The 12,797-nt window shown below is 30.0% G+C and overlaps 1 protein-coding gene across 1 annotated transcript in view; it reads left to right on the top strand.

Annotated features, from left to right (window-relative positions):
* The window catches only part of LOC115881809 (kinesin-like protein KIF19), a 77,982-nt gene that overhangs the window by 64,122 nt on the left and 1,063 nt on the right, over positions 1 to 12,797 (top strand). Inside the window, exons 7-15 of the mRNA XM_030899480.1 lie at positions 2,807 to 3,001; positions 4,163 to 4,267; positions 5,365 to 5,534; positions 6,692 to 6,838; positions 7,507 to 7,587; positions 7,642 to 7,763; positions 7,811 to 8,024; positions 9,716 to 9,857; positions 11,293 to 11,508. Of these exons, the coding sequence (XP_030755340.1) occupies positions 2,807 to 3,001; positions 4,163 to 4,267; positions 5,365 to 5,534; positions 6,692 to 6,838; positions 7,507 to 7,587; positions 7,642 to 7,763; positions 7,811 to 8,024; positions 9,716 to 9,857; positions 11,293 to 11,508 (1,392 nt within the window). The remainder of the gene's footprint in view (positions 1 to 2,806; positions 3,002 to 4,162; positions 4,268 to 5,364; positions 5,535 to 6,691; positions 6,839 to 7,506; positions 7,588 to 7,641; positions 7,764 to 7,810; positions 8,025 to 9,715; positions 9,858 to 11,292; positions 11,509 to 12,797) is intronic.

The raw sequence follows: 12,797 nt of genomic DNA, 5'->3' as shown, positions 1-12,797 counted from the left end.
TAATTGGCTTGGAATCTCAACAATACACATTTAAACAGTAGAAAACATTTTTCAAAATTAAATCATTCCACTCCACCAAACAAGATGGACCCTAGTTCAAGGTAACTCTAACTTATTAATGTTTTTTGAACTTAACGGAATTACATGCGCATTATTGACAGGCTAACCAATTATTTATTGTGTAAATGGAAAGTTATTATTGATTGCTTCAGTACGAGAGCATTATTGTAGTTTACTTAACGTGTATTGTAGTTTAGAGATTAATATTAAGGCAGTAAAGTTTTTAGGGTAAGTTTCTTTTGTAAAGGTTACATTTAAAATTAAAATTAGAGGGATAGATGTTCATTGCTAGATGTACAGATTTAAAGAAATAGAGTAATTACTTGGAATTTTAGGATACATCGTTAAAATAACTACTACAAATAGATATTCTATTCTTAATGATTTTTATCAGTGTGTGAATAATTGTCCATAGCTATTTTAAACTTTGTATTATACAAAGTACTTATTAGTATCTTCAAAAAGGCCTTCTGGGTGTTTTGCCCCTTGCACTGTAAGTTGCACTTTGTGTTTTTGATGCCTTCGATGACCAAGGGGATTTTTCCTCCTGAAACGTTTAATCATTTTTGTCCGTCAGGCAATGGTTTATTAGTAAAAGTTTTAAAACCTCTGACAATATGGTCTCAGTCGAATTAATACCAGCGGTGTTATACAAAAATATATATTTTATTTTGTAGATTGTCTTATAGTGCGCAAGTGGCAAAATACCTAGAAGACTTTTGGAGAAGTTCGAACCCGCCACAACGGGGTATAGACATTATTTACTCATTAATAGTTTAAACTGTTAAGAAGATATATAAACTACATAATATAATAACAGAATAAATTTCATTCAAATGGAGAAAGATACTTTAAAAATTATAGGGATTTGTATCAAGTGTCATCAAGGTCCACGCATTTAGTCACTACAAAGTGAAAAGATAGTATAAATTTAATCCTCTTTTTAAAAATGCTGGTCTAAATGTATTAGATAGTCTCAAAGATAAACGTACTGTTCTACTAGAAAGATCAAAAATGTACAGGTGGCGCAACCTCATTTGCCTCTCGGTTAATTATAATGAAACGAAAAGATGTAGAAACAAACTATTTTATTTAAAAAAAAAAAAAAAAAAAAGTATAATTTAAAATTATTTGAAATGCTGTCAGGTCAGAACTAAGATCCATACCAAAGTTATATTTTTTCTTATGGAACACCCAGCATTTTATTTCATTTTGGATTCTTGGACATAAAAATAAGGCATTTATTATAAGGGCTTAATATGTCTTGCCATTTTTGAGATATTTAAAGCCATTTAAATATAGCAGGTTAGTCGTGACTGACTAAGTTAAGAAAAAACTCAAAATTTAAGAGAGGATGCAGTCAATAATAACCACACAGGCTAATAAACTACTTTTCAAATTTGTCAAGCTGTCGAGAATTTTATTCCCACCATCAGGACAGTTTGACTGAGTCAATTAGGAAAAAAACATCCTTTGCACAAAAAGGCCTTAAAAACTAGCAGCGTATAACATTCATTTCCTTTATATAAAAATATTAAAATACATATCCAACGATATTACTTTCTTTTAAACACACAAACGTTAAAAAAGAGTTTTAAAAATGTTAATTTTTACATTGTTATTTTGAGCTCGATCAAATAGTGACTTTTTCTCACACTCACGATTTGACTAAAAGCAAAATGATCTAAAAACATTCGACGATACAACTATCTTCAACTATCGATAGATATTCTCACATAATCAAAAAATTAAATATATATACACATCTATAAGAGGATAAAATATAATTTTGCAATATTAATGGTATATTTTTTAAATCAAAAAAAAAAAATAAATGTTTTATGAACATCTTAATATTATAATTATGAACCTTTAAAAATTTCGTTATAGCCAAAATAGCCCTAATTAATTGTTTACGATATTCTCTGATGGTGGCAGCATCGGCGGAGAATGCATCAAACCTATGGAAACAAAGTAATACTCGTACTCTTCTTGCATAACGAATAACAAATATAATAAACAAATAATATATACATAACAAATATAATAAAATACATTACTCAGTTATTATATGAAATTAAGCAGTTGATCAAGCATTTTTTCACCACCAAACAATTATTCTGAAATCAAAAATAATAAGCAATTAAAAACTTGATTATCAGATCCATCAGTATTATGAAAAAAATCCACAACTTATAAATTATTACACTTATTATTTTATATAAATATACAATAATACTATGAGATTACGTATCTTTGTGTGTTACAAGTGACGTATTTTTGGTATATTTGAGTAACTTTGTATATATACGACATGAGACGCTATTTTTCTTTCACAAAAATCATAATTTTTAAACATTGACAAAACCGTTTAAGGATAACATTGAATTTTACTAATTTCCTCTTTTGTGGCCAAAAAGAGGTCAATTAACAATAGAAACTTGACCTATATTACAATGCATGTTTTAGAAATTACAGATTCATAGATACCGTTTATTTTTTTTCTATTTAGAGTTAATTGTCTAATCCTGATATAATTGTTTATTATAGTTATGTATTTATTTAAATAATAAATTATTATTAGTACTTTTATTTATTTAATAAAATTTATAAAAAGAACCTCATTGGACCAATTGTTATGCCCATCTGTGAGACAACAACACGGCAATTTCCATGTTCATGAAATAAGCTAAACAAACAATAAGAGCTTTAGTTTGCAATTAAAAAATATATTTTATTTTTGTAGATCACTTCTAGCATTAGGAAACTGTATCAACGCTTTAGCAGGAGGAGCTCGTTACGTGAACTACAGAGACTCAAAACTCACTCGATTACTCAAAGACGCCTTAAGTGGCAATTGCAAAACGGTCATGATTGCCCACGTCAGTCCATCGAGCAATCAAAAGGATGAGTCGAGGAATACCTTAATATATGCTGACAGGTGAGAAAAATATTATTCTGTTGTGTTGTATTATGATATATTAGCTATTCTTATATTTATTTTAAAACTAAGAATTCATTAGTCATATTAAGGTTTCTCTTTAAATGGTGGATTTTTTTTACAATTAATTTTTGACTATTCTGATTTTACTGGTTTGTTTAGCAACAAATTTAAGAAATCGAATATTTATCAGCTGATACCTACCTACTAGAGTCCAATCAAACCAAAATTTAAAAAATGTGATTAATTTTTGGACGATATTTAAATTCGTTTTCCATAATGTGAGACTTAAACCAAAAACATGTATCAGTTTAAAGCCGGCGACGGACGATGAGCGATAATATAATATATATTATAGCTCGGCAGTAAGCTATACTATTATATATTATTACTGCAGTGCACTAGAATATATATATTTTATTTTCAATATAGTAGGCTGATTTAGTGAACTATATGGTGTAGAAAATGGCGAGGGCGAAAGACTTTTTATTACTTGATACCATTGATAGCTCATCAGAAGATGAATCAGATGCTGAAAGCGACAATTTATTAGCAATTATGGTTAGTAACCAAAAACAAGCACCAAGATTCTGGTTATCTAATCATATCAAATACCGAAAAGAACGAGGAGAATTTTCACTTTTTAACGAATTAAGTGACGAAAAATTTACAAATTATTTCTCTTTTCGAATGGACAGAACTAAATTTTATGAACTTCATGATCTAATAAAAAATGATATAGAAAAGCAAAACACAAATATGCGAGAAAGCATTAGTTCGTTAGAGCGACTGGCAGTTACAAATCTATTTTTCAAATCACGTAAAACGCACGCCACGCACCTATTTGCTTTCTTCGCGGGCACCGCAACGCAAGAGGGGGGAAATATATATCCCAAAAATCGCTCGGAAAGCATATTCGTTCATTTATGAAATATATCGCCCGATATCGCCGGGATATAGATATATATTATAGCATCAATGCGCTGCGACCTGCACTTTTTAATGCAAAGGATATTTTTAGAAATATGTGAGCTATAATATATATTATATTATCGCTCATCGTCCGTCGCCGGCTTAAACGAAAAAAAATGTGTCTATTATATTTTAACAGCTACGCTTAAACAGGTCTAATTTCTTAATGTCCTAATATATATTTTTCAGAGCAAATAATATATCTACTAAAGTGGAACGAAACGTTCTTGATGTGTCCTATCAAGTTACACAATACCAAACGGTGGTGAATGAACTAAGAGCCGAAATTTCAAGGTAAATACGAAAATTATATGTTTTGTTCAATCTAATCCTTTTCCTTTCACCCAACAGACATTTTTTACAAGCATATAGAGGAAAAAGTTGAATTAAATCTGAAAAAATTCCATTATTTGTATGTTGTAAAAGCCTTAATTCTATATTTTCATTTTATCAGTTTGTTTTAGATGAATATAAAGTTACCTGTATTTTATAAGCATAAAAATCGAAATAAAATACTAAATTTAATTGAAAGTTTTTAAACAATATTTTTCCATTTTATAAAATACGATACTTTTGTAGTTTAATATAAAACTATTCATGATCTGTTTGTTTTACTTAAGGCGATTATGATAACCTGATTCTAAGTATTTCAGGTATAAAATAAAATATTAAACTTTCCATTGTCCTATAAACTTTGTTCGCAAATTCTTTATCATTTTAATGCCATTATCATCATCATCATCATTACAGCATCATTAGCATCATCACATATTATATAGCATTATGCTAGAATAATTACGGTAGCGCTTTATTTTTTATGTTTCCTTATTTCCGTTCATATTTTGTTGTTTGTTGTTTATATATTATATCTTTACATCATTTTGTAAATAATGTTTATACCTTTTTTATAATATTGTTCAAGTTAGTTTTGTAATATTGCTGGCCCATGCTCGATTACCTTAGTATTCGTGGCCCTATTTGCCTTTTGAGTACTACTGTGTAATTTTGGTGACGATTCTCTCGCTAAAGTATGTCCAACGAGTCAAGAAAAAATTTGACACATGACATCCAAAAATTACAGAAAATAGAATTGGCTTGTGCTTTTAAACTGATAGAGATAACTTTCATTGACAGGGATCAGGAATCCCGCCCATTGGACAGACTATAGATGTTCTCTCCATTTCCATTTGAGAGATTTAACCATTAGTTTGTCATTTTTTCTTAACTGTCTTGGCCCTATCGAACAACTATTATCCTATTGTTTAGATCCATCAAAAATATAATAGAAAATTTAGCGTAAATCATATTCTGTAATAAAATTTTAATTTTATGCTAAATCCATATATATCTGTATTTAATAACTAAATAGTAATAAATATTCTGTATAATAGATTACAAAATAAAATGAAAGAAGAGAGACCTCGCTCGGCGGATATCAAACGTATGAATGCCGAAGAACGAAGTCAGGAAGTTAGAAATTTAAGGGAACAAATCGTCGACACATTTAAAACGCAAATGAAACTGAGGCGGAAATTGATGGAAATAGATGCTCACCTATTAGGTATGTTGTTAAATAACCTCTTAATAAACGCATTAAGTTAAAAAAGTAAGCTCAATAAATGAATAATAATAGAAGATGAATTATTCAAATGTTATTGTAAACTTTATTATTAATAATGCTGCCATTCAGAGAATATTCAATACCAGGTGCGTCCCAAAAGTGTCTCAACCCTACAATTTTTTTATTTTTCAGTTAATAAACGAGATTTGGTATGTTAGTATAATAATACTAACATACATCCTAATAAATTAGGATTGAGTACGTATTACCAGTTTTTAGTCACTCTCCTGTTTCACCGGGAGATGACTTGCTCACAACTTTTGATTTTTAAATGGCACCCTCGGTATACTTTTACATTATTTGATAGAAAATGACACTCTGAATAGAATGACATATCATATGTCAATTTTGATATTTTTGCATATGGTTTATTTGAAATTATACCTTTTTTGCGGTTTGTAACGAAAATTTGGACTCGAAATACCAAGTGTGTGGTATTAAATTATTCGTAAAAATTCAACCCTCGTTCCATTTGAAAAAATGAGATAAGATTGAAAATACGATTTTTTTTTTTTTTTTTTTTATGAATAAAAAATAAAAACAATTGAATACGTCAATCAATCCTAACTTATCATATACTAACACACCAAATCTCGCTTTTTTTATCTGAAAAAATAAAAGTTATAGGGAATAAATAAAAAGTTGTAGGTTTTAAGACGCACCCGGTATACTCTCGTAGGACAGACTATAAACACTAAAAAAAATTAAATATTATTTACTTTTTTAATATTTTGAAGTTTTTGTTTGAAAAGCGTTATTGGGGGGGGGGTAATAGACCAAGAAACTCTCTTTATATATCTTTGTTTTTAGGTTTATTTTATTTTCTATTAATATTTACAAATTATCATTTTTTTCGTTAGTATTACGTTTTAGTGTCTTTTACATTCAGCGAAGTTCCATGTACTTTAGAAACAATTTGATGACACTCATCACAAGTACATGCGAAAGGTAGCTGACGCTCTGTATAGAGTATGGCACTGTAAAAACAATTATGTTAAGTTATGCTATAATATATATGCATATACTTATAAGTAGCTATAAGGATCCTGTCTATAGAAACCTAAAAAGTTATAATAATAAGAAAATATTTGTTTTAGGTCTAGGTATGGAAGCAGAAAGACAACACCTAATAATATCTCATTGGGAGTCAAGAAACAATAAATTGTACAAAAATAATGTCAATGCTAGTCGAGCTCAAACTCAACAAACTATTAGGCAAGTAAAAATAAAATTATATGTTATAGGTATATCTTTACAGATAACATTGTGTATGCATCTATCAAAATTATATTATTTCTGAATAACCTCTGGTTTTACATTCCATGCATAAATAAAAAGTATATCTGTATTATAATATTTCCTTTCAATGTAAGGTATATCTGTAGTAGTTCCTTAATAAATGTACATGTTCATATGAACTCCTAAATTTACTACCTCTTTTTGTTAAAACACTAATTGAAATTTTATCGCTCTTTAATTAATTATTGTGTTTATTTCAAAAAAGAATCATCATAGGCTTGAAAATTATGCATAAAAACTTTGACGAATTTTTTATCTGGCTTTAAAGCTTAAACCTATCTATTACTTTTTCAACCCAATTTTTCGCAATCGCTATATGGAATATGCGTAACCTGCCAATTCCATGCGTGTTTTCATCTTTCATCAGATTTGTTCTACTAAATAAAATGACATTGGCATGTAAAATTTAAAATACAAAAAAAAAAAAAAAAAAAAAAAAATGTAATATTTTTAGACGTGGCCGTATAAAAAAATTTTCTAAGGTTATTTGCTCACAAATTATTGAACTACACGTCCTCTGACTTATTGAACTATGTGTTCTCTATATCTATGTATCACTTAATTACTCCTAAATTATTTTTTTCTTTTTAAGAAGACCTATGCTTAGCAACAGCCGATGGATTTAGATCAGCAGGAAACGAAGAAGATGCAAGTTTTGATGTAGATAGTGATGATCCAGAAGGAGAATCCGCAGGTATTATTATTCTTATTATGTTAAATTGTATATTCATTCTCTTCCTTTTAATAGTACAACAAGCTTGGGGTGAATTAGCAGATATTGAAAGAGAGCAAGAGCGATGGACAGAATTAAGAGGTCATATCGAGTTAAAATTAGAAGCTTGCAGACAGCGTGGAGTAACATTAGAAGATGTTAGGATTTCTAAAGGTAATACCAAATATGTTATCTTGTGTTTTAGAAATTACCATCTCTTTTATCATCAGATGATGAAAGAGAAATTTTGGCTTTGATATGTAGAGTGCACGAATTAGAGGCGGACAAGATGGCGTTACAATCAGAACGGTTAGTGAGGCAACACGAATTAAAAAGAAGAGATTTGTTAATTTTAAGATACGATAGACAAAGACAGTTATGTGAAGAAATCATTACAAGACAGAGACAACTAATAGAAGGTAAATATTTGTTTATAAAAAATCCAAATATGTGATGTAGTAATAAAGTGAAATATTTCGGTAGTTCTGATATTCTTGGAAAGTTTAGTTCGCTTAACCGATTTTCATCTTTGTAACTGGTTCAGGAAAGTGAAAAGTACAAAAGACTAGTTCTTTTAGTTTATTTAGTTCACTGAGTTGTAGTATCTGCATTTTATACAGTGAAAGAATGAGAGAATCAAACAATTATAAATAACAAACAATATTACATAGTGATATATCTAGTATCATTTAATATCATTGATCAGGAATATTAAATAATACTAGGATTGTCACTAAAATATAGGATTCTTCTTCGGGTTTCGATTTTTTCAAAAAAATTTTGAACACTGTGACGTTTATTTATTTATTATCTTATGTTATTTTTATGAAACAAAGAACATAAAAGAATGATCAAAATTTGAATAGAAATTTGTTCAACATCTTATGTTATAAATAATAACATGTTCAAGTGCTATTTGAAAAACAAAGTGTCTTGATACCGTAAGTAGCGTAATTTTAGCTGGGACATAGTACGAGCTAGCAACGTCGGTAAACAAATATTTTAATTGTTTGATATATCTTTACTATGCCTCTAAACAGCATGTGGCCCGTCTGGCTGCCGGTAAACATTATGTTCATCGCGCATTGAAGAAAAACTCTTTAAAGAGCTTTTTTATTAAGTCCTTAAATCTTAGTATAGAATAGTGTTGAACACAGCCTTCATACCACACCGACGCTTCAGAGCCGGAATCCGGGTTTGGGGATAGACTTTTTTATTTTATTTTTTGCTTATATTCTGATAGAAAAAGTTTTAAATATTTGTTTTAATCACCAGAATTATTTAATACTTTACTATCAGAATATAAATAACAAAATAAAATAAAAAGTATTTTTGCCCTGACCCGGATTCGAACTCTGAATCATCGGTCTGTGTTCGGAAACTCTACGCACTGAACTATGGAGACATGTTCGATTTATATTCAATACTAGAATTTATAGGACTAAATTAATAAAAAATATAGATCTTCTTTCTGATGCGCCGTCGCCGCGCCGTAGTGAACGCAACGTGTAACGGCAGCCAGACGGGCCGCATGCTGCTCCAGAGAGCATAGTAAAGATATATCAAAGAGCCAGACGTCTTAAATACTTTCTCGAAAACGTTGTTAGCTCTTAGACTAATAGATGAACACTACCTTTTGGAGAATTAAAAATTAAAATTTGTAAATTGCATAGCTTACCAGATATTGTAGAAAAAATTACTTTTGGGCAATTTGGGGTCATTTTTCGAGCACGGTGTTACAATTTTCCCCTTAAAACTACCGATCAAAAGGTACACAATCCGCCTGAAAAGTCCCGAACGACGAATTAAGCCGTGGTTTCAACCTTCATTTAACTAAAATACAATTTAGATTAGTGCTTATTTTAATTGAAATATGTCAAATTAATGATATAAATAAAACTATAGAAATGCATATTCCATCAAAAACATTGAACGTAATAAAATGCCAAGTCTAGCAACACAGTTCTTTCACTATATGTATAAGTTGTGAGATCTCATGTAAAATTAAGTCAGTTTATTTTATTTAGTTTCTTTTTATGCACCTATTCAACAGTATTATGGACCCAGATTTGAAATACATCGAAAGAACATATAATAAATTTTATTTTAGAGCTTAAAGTTAAACTTCCATCTGATTTACAAGAACTTTATCAAATGTACCAACAAGAGATCCATGCTGCCACTTATACAGATTTTAATCCTCCATCAACGGCCAGTACGAACCAAGACAAACTTCCTCCAATAAGTAAAATGTAAGTTCAATTTTGATGAAATATTACATGAATAATTACGCTCCAAAATAATCATATATGGGTATTTCGCCACTGCAAGAAACTCTACAAAATAAAATAGTAATTTTTGTAAATACTGGCAATAATCGAACGGAGACTAATTGTCAGCAGTGACTTTCAAATGAACACATTTGCCTAACGGACAAAAAAAATGCTTAACGTTTCGGAAAGTTTAATTTTTCGTCGTCGGAATCAAAAAATACCAAGAATAAAAAAATATATATTTAAAATATTTAAATGCAACTATTCGAGAATACTTTTAGTTTTTTAAACAGATACGTCGACAAAAACCGTTAACGTTCTGTTCTGTAGACGTTAAGCATTTTTTTTGTCCGTTAGACAAATTTATTCACTTGTAAGCCACTGCTGACAGTTAGTCTCCGCTGGATTAACGCAGCAGTATTTACAAAAATAACTATTTTATTTTGTGATTTTCTGCAGTGGCGAAATACCTATACCGGGTGCGCCTCCCCTCGTGGCTTACCCCTATAACCTTTTATTTTTTCAGATAAAAACGAGATTTGGTATGTTAGTATATGACATAAATTAGGTTGACGTGTTCAATTGTTTTGGTCACTTCCTTCACCGAAATGACTACAACTTTTGATTTTTAAATGGCACCCTCGGTATTTTTTTACTTTATTCGATAGAAAAATGACATTCTGAATAATATGGCTCATATGTGAACTTTGACATTCTCGCTTAATAAAAAAATTGTATTTTAGAATTCAATCTAGAGTGCCATGGCTATGTTAAAAAACACTAATTCTTCATCAAGGAGCCTTGGAAAAATAGATTTGATCGTCTAATGTTTTAGTGTCATGTCCTGGCTAGTAGAAAATGCTCAAATCGTATTTTTTAATCATATCTCAATTTTTTTCAAATGGAACGAGGGTGGTTCATTAGCATATTTGAAAGCATTTTTTACGAATAATTTGATATCACACATTTGGTTTTTCGAGTCAAATTTTCGTTAAGAACCACAAGTTATAATTTCAATAAACCATATGCGAAAAATGCCAAAAGTTGACATATGATATGTCATTCTATTAAGAGTGACATTTTCTAAACTAAAAAAATACTGGGGGTGTCATTTAAAATCAAAAGTTGTAGTAATTTCCGGTGAAACCGGAAGTGACCGAAAACAATTGAATACGTCAATCAATCCTAACTTATGTCATATAGACCAACATACCAAATCTCGTTTTTCAACTAAAAAATTAAAGTTAAGTGAGGAGCCTCTTGAGACTCACCCGGTATAGATTTATTTGAGAGATGAATCCGCCACATATGTAGGTACAGACATTTTTAAATTAAAAAAAAAAAAAAAAAATCTTCATTTTTTTAGTAATACTCTAAAGAGGATTTTAATCAATATTTAAATCATTATTTGTAGATATAGCGACCCATTATTTCGTCGATCGATGACGTCAGATGCTAGTAATTCCCCTCCTTCGTCATCTGAAAGTGGAGGGGAAGATACTGGTCCTAAGGAGTCGAATGTTGACAGGGTGATGGGTCACATAGTTACCAGGCCTGGAGCAGGGATGAGACTACCCCCACTTCCTCCTAGTCCTCCACATAGATTATCAAGGTCGAGAGATTCAGGCCAGTAAGTTTCCTTATTTTTGTATTATTTCTTTAGACAAAAAAATAATATCTCTGAGTGTATCTTAATTTACAATACTATAATTTACTCTTCTTCTGGCATGTACCCTGGCACTGTCAATTTTTATTAATTAAGTGATTAAAAAAAAAAAAAAAAAAAAAAACAGTAAATTAGAAACATTTAATAGAAAATTATACCAAATCTACATCCATATCCTTTATTTTAAAAATTTGAACTCACATTTCGCTAACCATAACAGCATTTAGTAGGTAATTCTCTCATGTGATGAGTGAGGTTGGTCTTTGTTTTGTGGCCATAAAAGCAAGACCAATACCAAAACGTAGCCAATACCAAGTACAATAGCGTTTGATCTCCAAGATCAAGACCGACCAATACCAGACTCCGCAGGACAAGACCAAGACCAGGCATGCAAAACTCTTGCGGCCTCCCAGTCTTGCGTTTTGTATTTTACGTTTATATGATATAACAAATTACTTATTGGTTGAAAATGATTTTACAGAAAGAAAAGCACATCCAATATATTGAATTAATATATTGAAAAATAAAAAAATTTTCACCAGACAAAAGATTCTATAAATTTCTTTTTTTTTTTATTAAATTATTAAAAATACTACTTATTAAAGATTTTCTATGTAGAAAGTGCCTCTATAGTAAAAATTTGTTGAAAAGTTGCAAGAATTGGAAGTCTTGCAGCAAGACAAGATCATGACTGGATCCTGCAAGACCAAGAGTTCTTGCATTTGCTCATTACTAATCAGTATCATTAGGTAATGATCTCGGTAATGATATTTCGAAATTCCAAAACACCAAAAAAGTTCTAAACCAAAATTGTATTACTCTGTTATTTTAAAATGAACACCCAATAAGGAGCCAATATTTAATGGGGAATTTATGTCTATTCAAAATACTATTAACGTAACCAAACCAAACCAACTCAAACAAAGGTTTTCCTAGATATTTTAATTTTTATGATTTAGGTCAGTAGATCTTTATTATTTGGTAAAATCTAGGTGGGTGTGATACATCTGACGTTACTTCAACATATCTGTGAAATTAGTTCAACTTAACAACTAGTTATCATCTTGTGTCAGCTAAAATAAAAAAAAAATCTCGGAAATTTACCAAAAATAGAAACTTCTCCAACATCAGAGAGAATTAATATGTCTCTATTAGTTGGGCAACTACAATATAGATTCACCATTTTAATAGAATACTTATTGCTGACGCCGTTTTTATTCGATCACGGTATATCATAGAGGGCCTGTCTACTG

Source organism: Sitophilus oryzae, unplaced genomic scaffold, assembly GCF_002938485.1.
Source record: "Sitophilus oryzae breed Bouriz unplaced genomic scaffold, Soryzae_2.0 scaffold_1740_pilon_pilon, whole genome shotgun sequence".
Taxonomy (NCBI): domain Eukaryota; kingdom Metazoa; phylum Arthropoda; class Insecta; order Coleoptera; family Curculionidae; genus Sitophilus; species Sitophilus oryzae.
The sequence above is the reverse complement of the archived record's forward strand: the minus strand, read 5'-3'. Positions and strand labels throughout refer to the sequence as shown.